This window comes from Synchiropus splendidus, chromosome 1 (assembly GCF_027744825.2).
Source record: "Synchiropus splendidus isolate RoL2022-P1 chromosome 1, RoL_Sspl_1.0, whole genome shotgun sequence".
Classification (NCBI taxonomy): Eukaryota; Metazoa; Chordata; class Actinopteri; order Syngnathiformes; family Callionymidae; genus Synchiropus; species Synchiropus splendidus.
Genome location: NC_071334.1, coordinates 60487459 through 60503232, shown reverse-complemented (window position 1 = coordinate 60503232; position 15774 = coordinate 60487459). Strand labels below are relative to the sequence as shown.

The following is a 15774-nucleotide window of genomic DNA, read 5'->3' as shown; positions in this document are numbered from 1 at the left end:
CACCTGGAACCCGCTCTTTACATGCCTGCCCAGCAGCGACACGTTCATTCGAACCATACCGCCGTATGAAAGGGAAAGCAGGAAGTCGAACATGAAGCCGTTCAGCCATTGATGATTTTGTGTGAGAATTGTTATGAGGCAGCTGTCCCGTTTCTTTTCTGACTGAAGTGAAACTGCATTGCCTGAGGAGATGAAGGGTTCGCTTAATGGGGTGAGAGATGACTTGTGTGATTTGGGAGGCAATGTCTGATCAGACAGGAAGAAGAAAAGATGTAAGAATGAAAAAAATGATGAGTGTAAATGAATAAAGATGGACTCAAGTCAGTCAAGAAGATATTTTTTGAGGTTTAAAGGCGAGGTACATGTGTTTATTTTTATGCTATTCTTCACATCAATTCTGGTTTCTAGTGTGTTAATGTTCATTTTCATTTTAAACCGATTTATGCTTCTTTTAAATAATGTGTATGATTTTATTTTATAATGATATAAAGAGAGCTAGAGAGAGGAATAAGCAAAGATAATTCAGTTCAATTAAAACACCATGTTATGAAAAATGATTGATGAGAAATGAATGAATAAAGAATAAGAGCTATGTAGAATTAAGTGGCATAGAAAAACATGAATGTACTGTATTGAACGGGTACTGTATTGAGCAGTGTAGCAATTGGTCATCATGTTTTATTCAACTCTCGAAACACAAAACAAAGTCAGCTTTTGCTTCAATAATACAGTGAATAGTGGACCACATAAGCCTGCTCATTTTGAATTTATCCATCTTGAAAATCCTTTTGTTTCCTTCAAAGTGTCTGCTTTGCATCACAGACGTCTGGACTGAATTAGAGAACGCAATCAGAAAACATGATTTTTTCTGTCGTGAGATGTGGCTGCAGATGGAAAAGTTGGCCGGACTGCCTGCAACAATGATGACTTCACAAGGATATTGCTAACATCGGGGAGATGTGCTAAACATACAGATTAATTCATCCCCGTAGTAAGTGTAAAGAGGCCTGGGGATGAAGGAAGATGACAGATGGCTTGTAAAAAAAAGACGTTGAGGCGCTCGAGGTGACACGCCCAGACTGATGTTATGGATCTGCTCCCTCTGTGTCTGCACATTTCTCAAGATTATCAGGCTTGAAATTTTTATTCACAAGACGGAAACCTTCTGAAAACGCATCAGGGATGAGCGACCACCAGGCTTGTTTTGTGTGTGGCCATGCGACTCGCCTCGCAGCAGGATGCACAGTTGGAGGTGCTCTACAGAAGCTGTCCAGAGGCTGCCGGAGTACTTTTTGGCAGGTACAGATTAGAAAACATGCTTGTTAGTTTATATGGATATGTGTGTGTTGGCTGTGTTCTACTGAGCAACTGCCACGTTGGTGTCCAGCCGATAAATACTGCCGTCTGTTCACGCAGTCCTGCTGTCCGTGCGTTAATGTACGCTGACGGTACTGTTATCTATGTGCATGCCAGGTCAACTGTTGCAACAGAGGCTGCAGCCCAGTTTGACATGCTTGTTTGGGCTCATGCTTCAGTGATGACAAAGAGAGATTTCCCCCCAAAACTTAATCTCTTCTATCACAATTTAGTATCAGAATGGTATAAACGGATTTATCTCCTCGAATTTCTGTTAGCAATGGAGCCCTTGTAACATATTTTTAGAAGAGTGGAGGAAGAGTGAAGGGTTTGATAAACCAGGTCTAAGGGTGGTGAAGAAGTGAGTGCAGACAAGTGGAACTGGTGGAGACGATTGTCTGTGACAGAAAAGTAGCAGCTCCAGTGAAATGGAGGTTCAACAGGACAGTAGACAGACCTGTCATGATGCAGTTTTAGAGACAACAGTTCACGCACTAGACACGGTAGACAAGAAGCAGAGTTAGAACTGGCAGAGTTGAAGATGCTCAGGTTATTGTTGGGAGTGACTTGGAAGGGCAAGGTCAGAAGTGAGGCCCGACCCAGTTGGCTTCCAGCATATCATCGGTATGATCGAATGTTAGAGCTGGATATCCTGAAGGTATTGCTGAGGAATGGCTCTGGGATCATTTCATGATTCAGCTCTGATGTCACTGACTTCCTGCCTTGACACGGTAGTTACCTCACCTCTGTGCTTTGAAGTATTTGTGTCCAAACATGTAGACATAACATGTAAACGTTGCAGCACAAATGATTTCCTTGTATTTTTGTACCGCTAGAAAATGGTGCTATTTCCTTCCAAGCGTCCACTCGGACAGAGTTTCACTCTTGCTGTTGCAGAAATGGATTTTCTTCTGAATATTTGCTGAGACAGTAATCACAAGTAGAGCGAGACACTCAGCGTCAAGGGCATCCAGTGTTGGCACCGCTTCAGCTTACTCTGTCAAAACCGCTCACTTTTACCCAGCTTTCCGTCTTTGATCAAACATTCACACGACCAAAGTCAATGTGCTGGTGTGTTTAAGCTCCATAATTCCTTGGCAGACAGAGCCACACTCTGAGAGTCAATCGCTGGCTGACAGATGTAATCCGTGTCACAGCTCCAAGTCCACCGTATCCCACCACATATTTGACGCTGACTATTTTTTTTCTCGAGTAAATGAAAAACACCCTGACACAGCAGGTCTCTGCTCTGCCCTGTTTTTCATTTGGACTCAACATAAATGTGAGCTGCCGTTGCTGCTGTCTGACAAATGCAGCTAAATCTGATGAATAGAATGTTACTGAGACGATGTGACATGTTTATTGCAACTTAAGTTTATTCAGATGGCAGAGTAATCCATAATAAATTATTACAAGTGTTTTCTACAAGTGTAAATACAAAGCCTGAGCAACATATTTTCCATGTTGTTCAAATACATCAGAGATTACATTATTTGACTGACGATAAAAGGAGTCCCTGGACTTGCTACTTGGTCATTTAGGTCCATTACAATTGAATGGAATACAGTAAAAATAGATTAACTGCCATAGTCAATTGATTTGGTCCAAAACCAGTGAAGATATTAGCAGTATTTCTAGATAAAGAGAAGCTCATGACTGAAAACCTGCCTTTATCATGGTGGATGAACCAAGATCAGAACCACACTTGGGAAAATTTAAACTGGTCCAAAAAGCTTTATTTTTCTTGAAAGACATTTAAATAAACCATTGACCAAACTCTGGTTCAGAGCAAGTTCCGTGGTTGTAGGATCAAACAAGAAGAATCAGACACAAAAAAAGAAGGAAATAAAGTAACTTCAGATGCAATATGAGACACTGTATTAGATGCAGAGAACAATAGCAAGTCAATAACTGCCGACCATGTCCCCAGCAAACATATCTATGATGTGAAAACAACCTGTATGTTGAACTCTATGGACCAGTGAGTCTGAGCCAGGAGGAGTCAGCGCCCAAATCTGAGTCTAATTGGCTGGTTTACCTCAGTGTCTGATGGAAGTTAAAGTGACTCGCGCTTGACACCGCTGCTTGTCAGTTATTGCTGATGTGGTTTGTGAAGACTTCAATAGTGTAAATCTCAGTACAAGTTAGGACTTTGACTTCCATCTGGCCAAACTGAAATTCAACTTCAAGCAGGACCTCGCCAACGCAGCGCCCACACAGCCTTTCAAACTGACCCTATCAGTGTCTATCATCTCACAGCCTCACATTCCTCCTGGTGTTTTGAGCCACCTTTTCCCTCTTTTATTTCCCCTCTCCTGTTAAATTTCACTGTGGACATCACTCATCTTCTCAGGCCTCTTCAACTCAGCTCAGCCTCATCTGACCTTCATCGCCCTGCATCTCTGTGTAAGTCACGATCACTGTCAGGACGCTAATAGACAATCAACACTGGGTTGTTTAAATTCTTCCTTTCACTCCACTGCATCGACATAGCAGAAGTTGTGTTTGTGTCATGGTTGAGATTTTTTCACAGCCGTTTCATGCCTTTTGTTCCTCTCTGGTTATTTGTAATTCTTGGTGCCACAGCTGTCTCTTATCTCGACACTCTGCAAGAGATAGATGTGAGATTGGAATGAGCTGCTGCATGTTGAGTGTTTGAGTTTACTAGGCAGTGAATGTGAAAATACAAAAATAATGTCATGATATTGTGGGATGTAAACCTGAATGTTATAGAAGAATCATTTCTATATCAAATGTTTATGTGCAGTAACATGTGAATCTGTTCTTATCTTTTTTTTGGAAAAGATTGTAATAGCCGTTAACATCTAGGCAATTGTGTTTTTTTGTGTCAAATTTTCAACGCTTGTTTTTTGTGAAGTGTCTTGGCATGATGTTGCTCAATTTTATAATTTATAAGGCAGTTATTTTATTTATAATTTGTATACCACCCTGCAATGTCAGTTGGGTGTGAGGACCCTTCACAAAACTTTCGAAAGATGAATGAATTTATGGAAAAATATAAATCCCGTCTCCTCAGCAGGGGTTCATTTCTCACTTTGGACTGTGTGTGACCATTGAAAGAAACATATGGTCACACCCGTCTGTCGTATGTGGACGTACCGTGGTAGAACTCAGATCACAGCCTCGCATCCGACCGTGTAGTGGGAGAAAAGGAGTTGTGAGCTTGAACCGTGATTCAGTCATACAGTGTGAGCATCCATCTGAACTCAGTGACTGAAAAATAAAAAATTCACGAAAGTTATTTTATAACATTGGACAAATAGAAATAATAATATTCTTTTATCTATTATTATTGCGAATAAGTAATATTAATACTTGTGAGAGTATTTGGAACTGCACCGTGCATGGCCTGTATATAACTAGACAAATTACAATTCTTACAATTTTATTGAAGAGTTTGTGTAATGCTGGAGCTGATAAGTTTGGCCTTGATACTCTTTTAAGTGAGGGGTTGGCTGAAATAATAACAGCAAGGATTGGGCCTCATGTAATTGATGTCTTTGGCCATGATGTGCATTACCCTGGCACGTGTAGCGCGTGTTACAAAATACATCATACACGAGGAGTCAGCATTCGTCTCACCAGTGCTGTAATTCTGACTTGAAATAACAAAGACTTTATGCTACTTCCTTCTAATGTAATTGCGGCGAAGCTCACTTGACACACCAAGCGCTGCTTTTAGCTTAATCCATGTCATTTTGTCTGTGTGAGTTTGGCACAGCGAGTGGGAAAAGTCTGTGTACAATTCTGTTGCGCGAGGAGTTTCTCCTTACATCTTTCTTGGTTGTCAGCAAAAACACCCAGGCTTTTTATCACCATTGTAAATATGACAATCTCCAGCACCAGCGTGCGCTGTGGAACAATTCGTGAACAACCCTACACTTTTTAATTTCTTTAGTGACACTCTAAAAACGCTCTAAAAATGTTTGACAACTTAATGTGCGCAATCACCTTCTACATTCTTTTTCCTTTGATTATACAGTGTCAAATCTATTAGTCATGCATGGATCTGTTTCTCCAGCACCAGACACTTGATATATGCGATCTTGTTGAGTGGTTACAAAAACACCAGAATAAATAGACGATCTGTATCCCAGTGTATACTCAATAATGTTCTTTTTATTGGTCCGTCAGACCCTTTTTAGGCAACTGTGCCTCTTGCTAAACAATTGTCTTGAGCTCTACATGTGAGCAATACTTTTTCTTTTCCTGCCCCAGTGGTCGCTGAGAGGAATATGCGATGGCTACTAAGTTAAGTTCAGGAATATGAAAACTAGCAAAGCAGTCAGAGAGTGCAGACCTCCACCAAGCAGCTCAGTTTTAGCCCTAGTCTTATCTTATCTATTTGACCAGATGCGTATGTACATAGTGGAAATATATTTCAAATCACTTATACTCTATTTGAAAGAACGTCCCATGCCCAGTACAAATTGAGCACCACAGCAGTGGCCCTGCGGAGCCTATACAATCCAGATGGTAATCTGGAACACCACCAAAACAGACAACGCAGGCCTAAACACAACCTCCTTAGGGGAGGTAACAGAGCCCAACTCGGGGATAAGATCTGAGACAGATACTGCGAAGCCTTGAAAATCTAAAAACAAAAATAAAACTACTGAGGGTTTCTTTTTTTTTTTTTGTTTTGTCACTATCGGTCATTTCAACTAAACCTGAAAAGTGCTTTTATATAAGAGATCAAGATGGTGGAATCGTGTTTCCGAAGAAAGAGACAGTTCTGAAATGGTCTTCTTTCATTTCTTGAGTCACCTCAGTTGATTTGCAGCCCATCACTTCCCGCACCCCCAGCAAAAAGCACCTTGATCAATCATTCTAAACGCACAATACTTTACTTTGGTTCCGAGGCTCAGCGTGGTGCTTATGTGGCGAACTCGCACGGAACCCACCTCCGTTCATGCTGTGAATGGCTGGACGGGGCAGAATGGCCTCTCCGCTGCCTGCAGCGTTTGTTTATCCAACATGCTGTAATGTTATGAGAACTGCTGCTAGGGGCCTGGTTACAAGTCCAAATGTAAATATTGATGTATATGCAAAAGGAATAGCATTTAAGGCTTACCATATGTTCTAATAGCTTGAGCTGCTGATTGTGAAAACTGAATACCACCCTGGTTTTCGTCCTGGCAGCGATATTTTCATTTATTTCTGCTTGGACTTTCCTGCTTTATTTGATGTACATATGTGGACAGATTTTTGTGAAACTCTGTATCACAATATTTGGTGCTATTCCTCACTTACCTGAGCACATGAGCAAGTTTTGGCTTGAGATTATTCAAATAACAAACCGTTCTTTACAAAAGGCTGAACACAAAGGGAGACCAACTGAGGGAGACTTCCCACAAGGCAAGATAGATGAATTACTGAATTACTGTCCACGAGCCAAACGTCTGAAACTAAAAGAATGCAGTACAAAGCACCAGAACAGGAAGGAAGCTGTCGGAATAAAAGCCGCCTGGAGTGTCGTGACAACATTTCAGTGGCAACATTTAAAAAGAGGTGCATTATATTACGCTAAATATGAAGATATAATGTATTTAAGACTGCATAAAATTCTTAACCATGTCATCATCATGTTGTGCAGTCGGGGTTAGGAAGCACATTATTCAAAACACTCTGAACTGAACACTTTAAATGAAAAGCGTTCCAAAAACATCCCAACAATAAACTGTGTACCTGTGCTTCAGAGAACATAAAGTGAGCTCAGATGGACGTGGTGCGACCCTTGAGCGACTCCGCACACAGACAGACTTGTGAATAAAAGCTCTCTGGGCCATTCAGCTCTTTATCTTCAGCATCTCCCTGTGAAGAGGCGTACAGTGAGCTTATTCTTCTGCTGCGTTTACATTATGTTCAAAATTTGCCTAAATACACAAATCTGTGGAAATATGAATTGGATATTGCTGAAGGTTTTATTTGAGTCTTGGCTGACCTGACAAGCAGAAGTTCAGAGGAATATGAATGTTTTTCTTCTTGAATTGGGGTACACACGGGACATATTTGGACCAGTCCAAAGTGCTGAAAGCTCGCAGTCATCCGTATTGTCATCATGAATCTGGGAATCATCTTGATATTGAATTGCGTTTTTGTTTGAACCCCTAATGATCGTGGCGTTTTGCATTATCGTCATTTCATCTAACCCACTACATATTTTTCCCCCACTACTCGGGTCGTAGCTGCTCTAAAAATTGTCAACTTTTAGGGTGGTTCTTTTCCGCACTTGAATGTTGTACAAAACTCCCTGTTTTTTTACTTTTTTTCTGTGCAAAGTCAGCATTTGAAATGGTGTTTAAGGTATTGCAAAACTGACATGTGACAAATGAATTCTGCTCCCTAATAATGAGAGAGTAGTTCTGGTGTCTATAAAAAGAACCTGGCTCACGTCATCTGTGCGACTGACATCACTCGCCGTGGTCAGCACCGGGTTTTAATTTCTAGACAAAATAGTGCTTGAATACATCACTTCCCCATCATCAATCATGTGAAACATGTCAAGTTTTTTTGTTGTTTGTTTTTTCTTGTGTTGCCATGACACCACACTCTAGCACCAGAATGATCGGTTGTATATTCTACGAACGGTGTCACATAGAAGAGTAGAAGACCTGTGTGTTCAGACCTCTGTCTTCTGGCCATTGTGATCTCAGAATTTATTCATCTTTTCCTGCTGTTGCTACAAATCAAAGTATGAGTTAGCACTGCTTCATGCCCAATATTAACTTTGTTGGCCACATTTCCGACCCACAAATACTTGAACGGCCACTCTCTCACCGGTCAGATCTAAGCTGCCATTGTGCTAGAAAGCCATGAGGATTTCCTTTTGCGAGCAGACATCAGAAGTAACTAACGGTTCCTTTTATCCTAAAATTTGCATCAAATTGTGTGTGTGCATCGAAGTGTACGCTGGTGTGTGTCCCTTTGAAGTCTTGAAACCTGCCCACTCTTCTGTCACCCCACATTGTGCTGAATAGCTCCATTTGTCCACCTTAATCCCCCGGTATAAACGTTCATAAATCACTCTGTGCTGTTTGAAAAACGGGAAAACTCTATCACTTACAATTGTTTTGGTTTCTATGCTCCAGTGGAACGTTAATGGACCCCATTCATTCAGTGCGCTTGTGGTGCTCCATACATGTAGCTACCGTCATCATGTTGAAGAATCCCCAAGGTTTTGTAGCTGTGGAGTTTTGTCAAGTTTTTTTGCAGTCTCAGAAAATAACTTTCTGATGCAGCGATGGTGGATACATCACGGCACATGAGTGCATCTAGGCCAACCTCTCAGTCGATGGCTCTTGGCCAGATTAAAGTGCCGGCCGTCATTGTTCGGCCAGCTCAGCGGTGGCATGGCTGAGCAGGCCCAAACAATAGACCCCTGCTCTCTTTTGTCAGTGTGAGGGGAAGAATGGAGACCTCTTGACATGGCAACCTGAAGCCTCAATGCCCCCTCTTCACCTATCCAAGAGGGTCAGATGGAGACAGAAAAGGGGGAAGTAAAAGATAAGGATGTAGAGGAACGGAAGCGGGGGAGGCTGCCTTTAGATGGAAGGATACAGAGGAGAAGAAAAGTGTTTTGAGGTAGCTCAGGTAAATCTGTTCATTATTATATACCTAGCAAACACAACAAGAATTGTTGTGGTATGAACATTATATCTATCATATTTTTGAGACAGTCCGGCAGCATCCACAATACCGATGCAGATTGCAGGATGGAGATCATAAAAACAGAAACTTCTGTCAATTGTGTGTTCAATCCCTGAAAGAAGTTTGATATTTTTCCACCAAAGTTTGTGTTAATGTGAGAGTGGAGTCTTCTGTCAGCCAGACAATGAAGCCATTGTCACCATTGTCCCCTTCACACTTCGAACAGCAGCCACATGCTGTTTGCACCTGCTTTTGAGTCGTGCACAAATTTCTACCTGCAAAACTGCTTTTGATTTCATGCGCTTCACTTCTAAATGGGTGGTTCAGTACAAATGAAAGTGCAACAAAAACTTGCTCTGTTCTCGTTCTCTTGTAGAGATTATCATTCACTGTTTGCATGCAGAGAATATAAATGTTAACAGTGAAGCTGGAAACTTTCAAAACTGGAGACTTGATGCAGACGGATTGAAATTTGCTGAAAAACAGGAAGGAAAGTGTATGATTGTACTTTAAGGAGCATAAACAGTGTTACTGTGACTAACTGACTTTATGCTCTTCAATAAATCATGATGTATATTTTTAACAGTGACATGGTTAGTCATCACTAACAGGAGGCGAACAGGTTGTTAATGATTCATCACCTGCCAAGTTAACACTTTCCCTTTTTGTTTCAGGCCACTTTCTTGGCAACAACACAGTCATTGATGTGCTCCGTCGCCAAGGTTACGAGGTCGAGCACACTCCTGCTGGGCAGCCCATTAACAGGTGCGTTTATCGCCCACGTTGAAGCACCGTCACTGTTTGAGATTTTCTATTGTGCACCCTAAAGTGATGTACTTTTGTTGACATTTATTTGACATTTTAAGGCAGCCTCTCATAGGATGGAGAGCTGAGTTGACAGGTGGACATAAAGTGCACAGTAATCATTTTTAAATGGAGCAAAGTGGTTGTGACTGAGGTCTGCGAACACAGCATGAGGTGTGTTCCTCTTTCTGCGTGACAAATATTAAGCCCATTTTAATGCACCTAAAACTCAGGAGGAGTCTGAGGACAAATGACATCTCCTGATGTCCACCTTGCTTTTACAAGCACTGGAATAATAGCTTCTAAAATTTTGCTGAGCCGAGCTGGACGTCACTATGATTGCTCCTTCACAGACATAAAGCATATCTGAGTTGTGCTTCAACCCCTGTCATCAAAAGTGTGTACCCGGAGTTTCCCCGGTTCATTCCTTCCGTGTGACCAGAAGTTAGTTGTGCTTCATTCAGGTTTTCACAATATCTTTATAGGGACGTTCATCATTGATGAATAAAGTTATGGAGCGTCACAGCGTGAATATAAATCAGCCAACTTTTATGATTTGAATGCATCAAAGTTATTGATGCTTTATTCACACACAGGGTCGTGTTAGATGGGCTTTAGCAGTGTGTGAAGTACAGCCTTTGCAACGGAGTTAGGAGTTGGTTCAGTGATGAGATGGCAGCGTGACGCTGTATTGGAGCGCTGACATCTCCAGTGTTGTCGACAAGGCAAATGAGGCCTGACTTGTACCCTCAGCCGTCGAGCTTGTAATTCAGTGTAGCGTGGCGGAGCGCGCGGGTGGCTATCTGGCTGTACATCAGAGCCTCTGTGTGCATGTTCAAGTGCGCATGCTTTCACCCAGAGACGCTGGCTCTCTCCGCGCGGCATCATGACTATTAGATTATTCCTCTATTAATACTGGACTTCCACTCCTGGAGGCAAGCGTTTACACACACAATTGACGGCACACACCGCCTCCGATGTTGTCATGCTACGCTTCGACACAGGTCACTGTAGCGACTGCGTGCGTGTGCTCATAAGGTGATCTCATGAGATAAAGTCTGCGCCCAGATGGAAGAAAATGTGTTTTATATTTGAAGAAGTAGAGATGAGTTTTGGTCATTCCTGTTCTCTGATTAGTTTTTCCAGAAAATTGGATGTATGTTTCCCATTAGTCCTGATATTGGAACTCTACTGCTTCCTCTACTTGCATAACAATTCCTTGGAATCCTTCGGAGAAATACATATCCTCCGGTGGAATACCATTCTATACAAGCCCACCTCGTCCTTGTGAGCCAGTTTCAATGAAATGCAGGCCGCACAATTATTTCCAAACATTATCCTGACATGCTCCCTGTTAAAAGGGCTCTTTTCTGAACAACTTTGTTCTGTTTTGGGAGTAAAAACTGTCTTGCAAGTGAGACAAAAAACAAGATGTTTCACAGTTGAAGTCGATTCGTAGTCTTTCTTTTTCCTGAACTAAAATTCTTGGGTCTTTTTTTCGACATTTTGAGCTTCTAGAAGTTATTTTTTTGCATAAATGTTGCTTTTAAAGTAAAATATTGTACCTTTCTATTCTATTGACCTTTATCATTGCACATAAATTCCATTTTCTCTCTAAAAACAGTTGTGTTTCTTGAAATCAATAGGGATGAGGCAATGGTTTTGAGATGTGATTTTCAAGAAGAAACCTCTCACTGAAACCTCATTCATTGTTACTCCAGGAGAGCATCCTTCAGACCTTCCTTCCCAGAGTCCGAGGACCACCTCCATGACTTGCCTCTTCTGGAGCCATTCTACCACGAGCTTCCCCACAAAGAAGATGACCAAAGACGTCCACTGGAGGACGACGACTCCCTGCCCCACATGCTCCTGCCGGCTGACAGTTTGGAGCTGCTGGAGAAGGCAGAGAGGAAAATGATGAAGAAAAAGAGGAGGAACAAACAGAAGAAGCAGCGGCACAGGCATTTTAACGACCTGTGGGTTCGAATAGAGGAGAGGTAAGATCGCCCACTTGCCCCTTTATCTCTCAACAATGACTCACCGCTGTTGAATAAGGGACATGGGGGTGAGATAGAATGCCAGGGGTGAAGCGATGAGAAAAGAGTTTCAGGGTAAAATCTCCTTGAAGGAAGAAAGAGGGCAGAAGGGTGGAGAGAAGGGCAAAGCAGGCGTTTTACCTGACTTCCTGATGTGCGGCCAGGGGCTCCAACCGTCGCGGTATCACATCACCGCACTTTTCACGCTCTCCTGCAGAGAGGTATGAGTCCAGACTGGCTTCAGGAAGCCATGGGAATCTCCACTGAAGTATCCGGTGTTGGTCTCAGTCGCTTCAGGCAGGGGCTCACCGGACAACTGAAGCTCACCTTTCCGTCAGTAAGACGTCTTCAGCGAAGGTGTGGTCTAGTCCATTGAAACGTGTCTTTCCGAGTGCCTCGCCTCAGCAGTTATATCCGTTTGCTATGTGTTGAGTGCAAATGATGAAACACACCTTCACTTACAACCTTTCAAAATCAGAAATGGGACCCGCCGATTCGGCCATGTCTGTTCTGGAACAGAGAACCTTTGTGTTCCTCACCTCTCTGCATGGACTTTGTGTATTTAAGAGAAAGAAAGCAGGCTGTGTGCAAGTGTGACAAAATGTACATGATTCATGTCTTTGTATATTTGAATGTCTAGTGAGAGTTGGACGGCAGTTGTTTTTGTGAGCTGGATGCGGGTGTTGTGTCATACCCCGCTTCCGTGTTACTCACCAAAATAAACCAGAGCAGGACTTCTGCACAGCAGAGCAGTTGTTCCACGAGTTTGTGAACCGTGTTCTGATTGACATTTTATTGAACAAAGTTTATTCCCATTGAAGGAAAAAGCTGCTGTGTGTGTTGAAGCTCGCATTCATCACACAGCGGTTCATGAAGTTACGGTGATGGATGACATTTTAAAAATAAATCAGCATTAGTCTGCAGTGGGCCTGCATTTATCAGCTGCAACTGGGGAAACAATGAGATGAGCAGGAACATGATTTAATAATTGTTTACGAATTCATTTAACATGTTTTTATCTTCTTAAGTGGATTCATTATTTTCTGCTCAGCTGTGTCACCATTCAACAAGCGAGACAGAGGCAGCTGTCATTTTGTGGAAACCTGAGATGCTTTGGAGTCGGGAAGGGAAGTGAAGTCAGATGGGTCGAGTGGTAGTGGAGTCTGTCTCCATCGATCAGTTTCCCTGTAAAATCCCGTCTCCTCAACAGAACCCAGTGTATCGGGGGTGTGGGCGATTCATGTCCTCTGCAGCATGATGTTTTCAATAAAATGAGATTCAGATTGCCTGTCAAATCTGATCTGAACTTCAACTTTAGAACAGAAAGAATAGTTCTGTAGTTGCTATGTAGTTAACAAGTCATTTTGTTTGTTGAGTTACTTTGACACATATTCAGAAAACTTTTCATGGAACCTGCCAATAACAAATGTTAAGGCAGGCTACAGCAGTGTGTTGAAACATTTCTTTTCTATTCTCTAGAATCACTATTAGGTGCATGAGCTCAGGCGAAAATGATGAAACAAGATGCCTCGACAAGATGTCTTCTTTTCACTTCAACATGTTCCTCTGACCTTATTTTGTTATTCTTTCACCCCCTCCAGTGTCGTCGCCCAGTCTCCACCTCCTCCTCAGGTTCGGATCATAAATGGCTACATCACTGTGCAACCTCCGGACAGAGTCTACAACCACTTCGACAGTCAGGACTTGCCTTCGTCGTCCACCTCGCCATCCTCCTCGCCACTCTTTCTCTGCCTGTTGCTGACTGTTGTTCAGCAGTTGAGGACTCACTTCCTGCCTTAGAGAGGCCAATTCAATGAACAGCCTATTTGTGACGGATCATTTCAAGTGATGGTGCGTTTAAGTGGCCGCGCGGAGATTGTGAATCTCGACATCGGCTCGCGAGGCGTGGAGAAAGTGCGAGCTCAAGCTGAGCTGTCAGGTGATTGATAATCTCCGTGAATGTTCCTGTTAAGCTCATATAACGGGATATTAAAGGGTTTCCACCCAGAATAAATAGGAAACAGCAGGAACAAGAACTCACCGTGAAATGAGAGCAGCCAAGCAAGATGTGACATCTTCCTCGCAGGTATTTGCCATTGTGGGCTTTGCAGTACACAAACTGAGCTGCGCCGTCTCACCACAAGTGCATCCTTATTTGCCCGACTTTATTCTTCAATTTTGGAAGAATGTGCTGTTACACCTCCTACATCAGGACTAACTTGTGTACATAGTGTTTATATACCATAGATGTATTTTAGAGAATGAACTGAATGACACTTTTTTATCGTTGTTTATATGAATATATAAATAGATATGCAGTATATTTTGGAAAGAATATCAGGAACTAACCACCGTCGTCCACGTTGCTGTGACGATATTGTACTTCATGTATCAGTGTTACTCGTTGGCTTCATGTGTTTTGTGCAGAAAGAGTTTATGTGTGTGCGAATATTCCGCGTATAGATTATTTGTTTAATTTATTTAACTGCAATAGTTTCATATCGGTCACCGTCTAGATTGAAAATGAAGCACACCGTTCAGGCGCAGACTGTAATAGTTTCACCATAGCAACAATAAAATATTTATCTAGACTCTAATCTGTTGTGTGTCTTTCTCACACCCATGTGTCCCTCACCAGAGTTCACGGCGTGTTTACGCGAGGTTAATGTGCTGCGATAGTCTGGTCATTACAGGCGGTTTGATGTGTATATGTGGTCTGCCACAAACAAAGCCGTCGCTCCGCCAGTTTGTGAGTTAATCCCGAAGGAAACAAACAGGAAAACAGAGCCAGAATTCTTCAGATGTACAGGAAATGGGAGCTAATTGATTTGTTATGTCAACAGGAAAAGAACGCTGGTTTGTTTGATTTATGACTGCAGTGGAGGGGGGTCAGTGAGGTCAGCTTATGACTGTGGCTTGCGACATACTTTTCAGATTAAACCGGAGGTGTAGGTTTGCAAATATAGCCTTGTGTTGATGCTTTTTGCCTTTACATGAGAAAAATCTGTTTAAATTGTCGTGCAATTTATCAGCTTAGACGCAACTACAACCAACGCACATCAAATTAAAACTTTGGTCCCCACAGTTCATGGTGATGTAACACAATCCTTAGAATAACATCAGAGCTGGCTACTCTGGTTTGGCGTCTAATTGCCGGTTGTTGAGTGCATTTGTTGAGAGATGTTACAGCTCATTTACAATCAGAGGCATTGAAGAACGGTGCGACTGTTGAATGCTGCTGAGCACCATGAGAACTTGAACGGAGAAGGATAAGAAGCTCAACTGCTCATTCTGGTGAAGGTTGTGTTCTATTCCTGGGTGAAAATACTGAACCCCTGCTTTTGAACGGTTTATCGTGTTCGGAGGACGTTTGTCAGAGCGGTGACTTCTGACCATCAGTGATTCCTGGTTCCAGAAATGTCGAGTAGATACAGGGAGTGATACGGGTTCCGATTTCCGTCAGCAACCATAGGCCAAATGGTCAAATAGATGCATGCTTTTAAAACTGAACGGAGGCCCATGTTAAGTTGTGACGTTGGAAAGGTTTTCACTTGCACCTTATCAGCCTCACAGTACAACTGTCTTTATGGCTGGTTCCTTCGGTTCACTCATCTGCCTCTAATTGATTCCAACTTGTAACCAAAAGTCTTTTGTTCCCACAACGCCTTCTGAATTACAATAAAATTTCCAGAATTTACATTTTCATGCTTTCTTGTGAAATAATTCATTATTTCATCGCCTTCAGTTTGTGGTCATCTCCTACAAACTGGAGAAGTCTAACTGAAAAAAACCTTCAGTTTAGAATTATGGCTGCCTTGTCCAGTTCATTCACCTACTTCTAGCGCAATTTGTTGCCTCTGTGTTTAGTGTCAAATGTAAGTTTCTCTACCTCAGATGCTCCTTTTCT

The 15774-nt window shown here is 42.3% G+C and overlaps 1 protein-coding gene across 1 annotated transcript in view; it reads left to right on the top strand.

Annotated features, from left to right (window-relative positions):
* The window catches only part of trabd2a (TraB domain containing 2A), a 48588-nt gene extending 34140 nt beyond the window's left edge, over positions 1–14448 (top strand). Inside the window, exons 5-7 of the mRNA XM_053887801.1 lie at positions 9702–9792; positions 11553–11828; positions 13469–14448. Coding sequence (XP_053743776.1) covers positions 9702–9792; positions 11553–11828; positions 13469–13667 — 566 coding nt within the window. The 3' untranslated portion in view covers positions 13668–14448. The remainder of the gene's footprint in view (positions 1–9701; positions 9793–11552; positions 11829–13468) is intronic.
* Positions 14449–15774: the final 1326 nt, after the last annotated feature.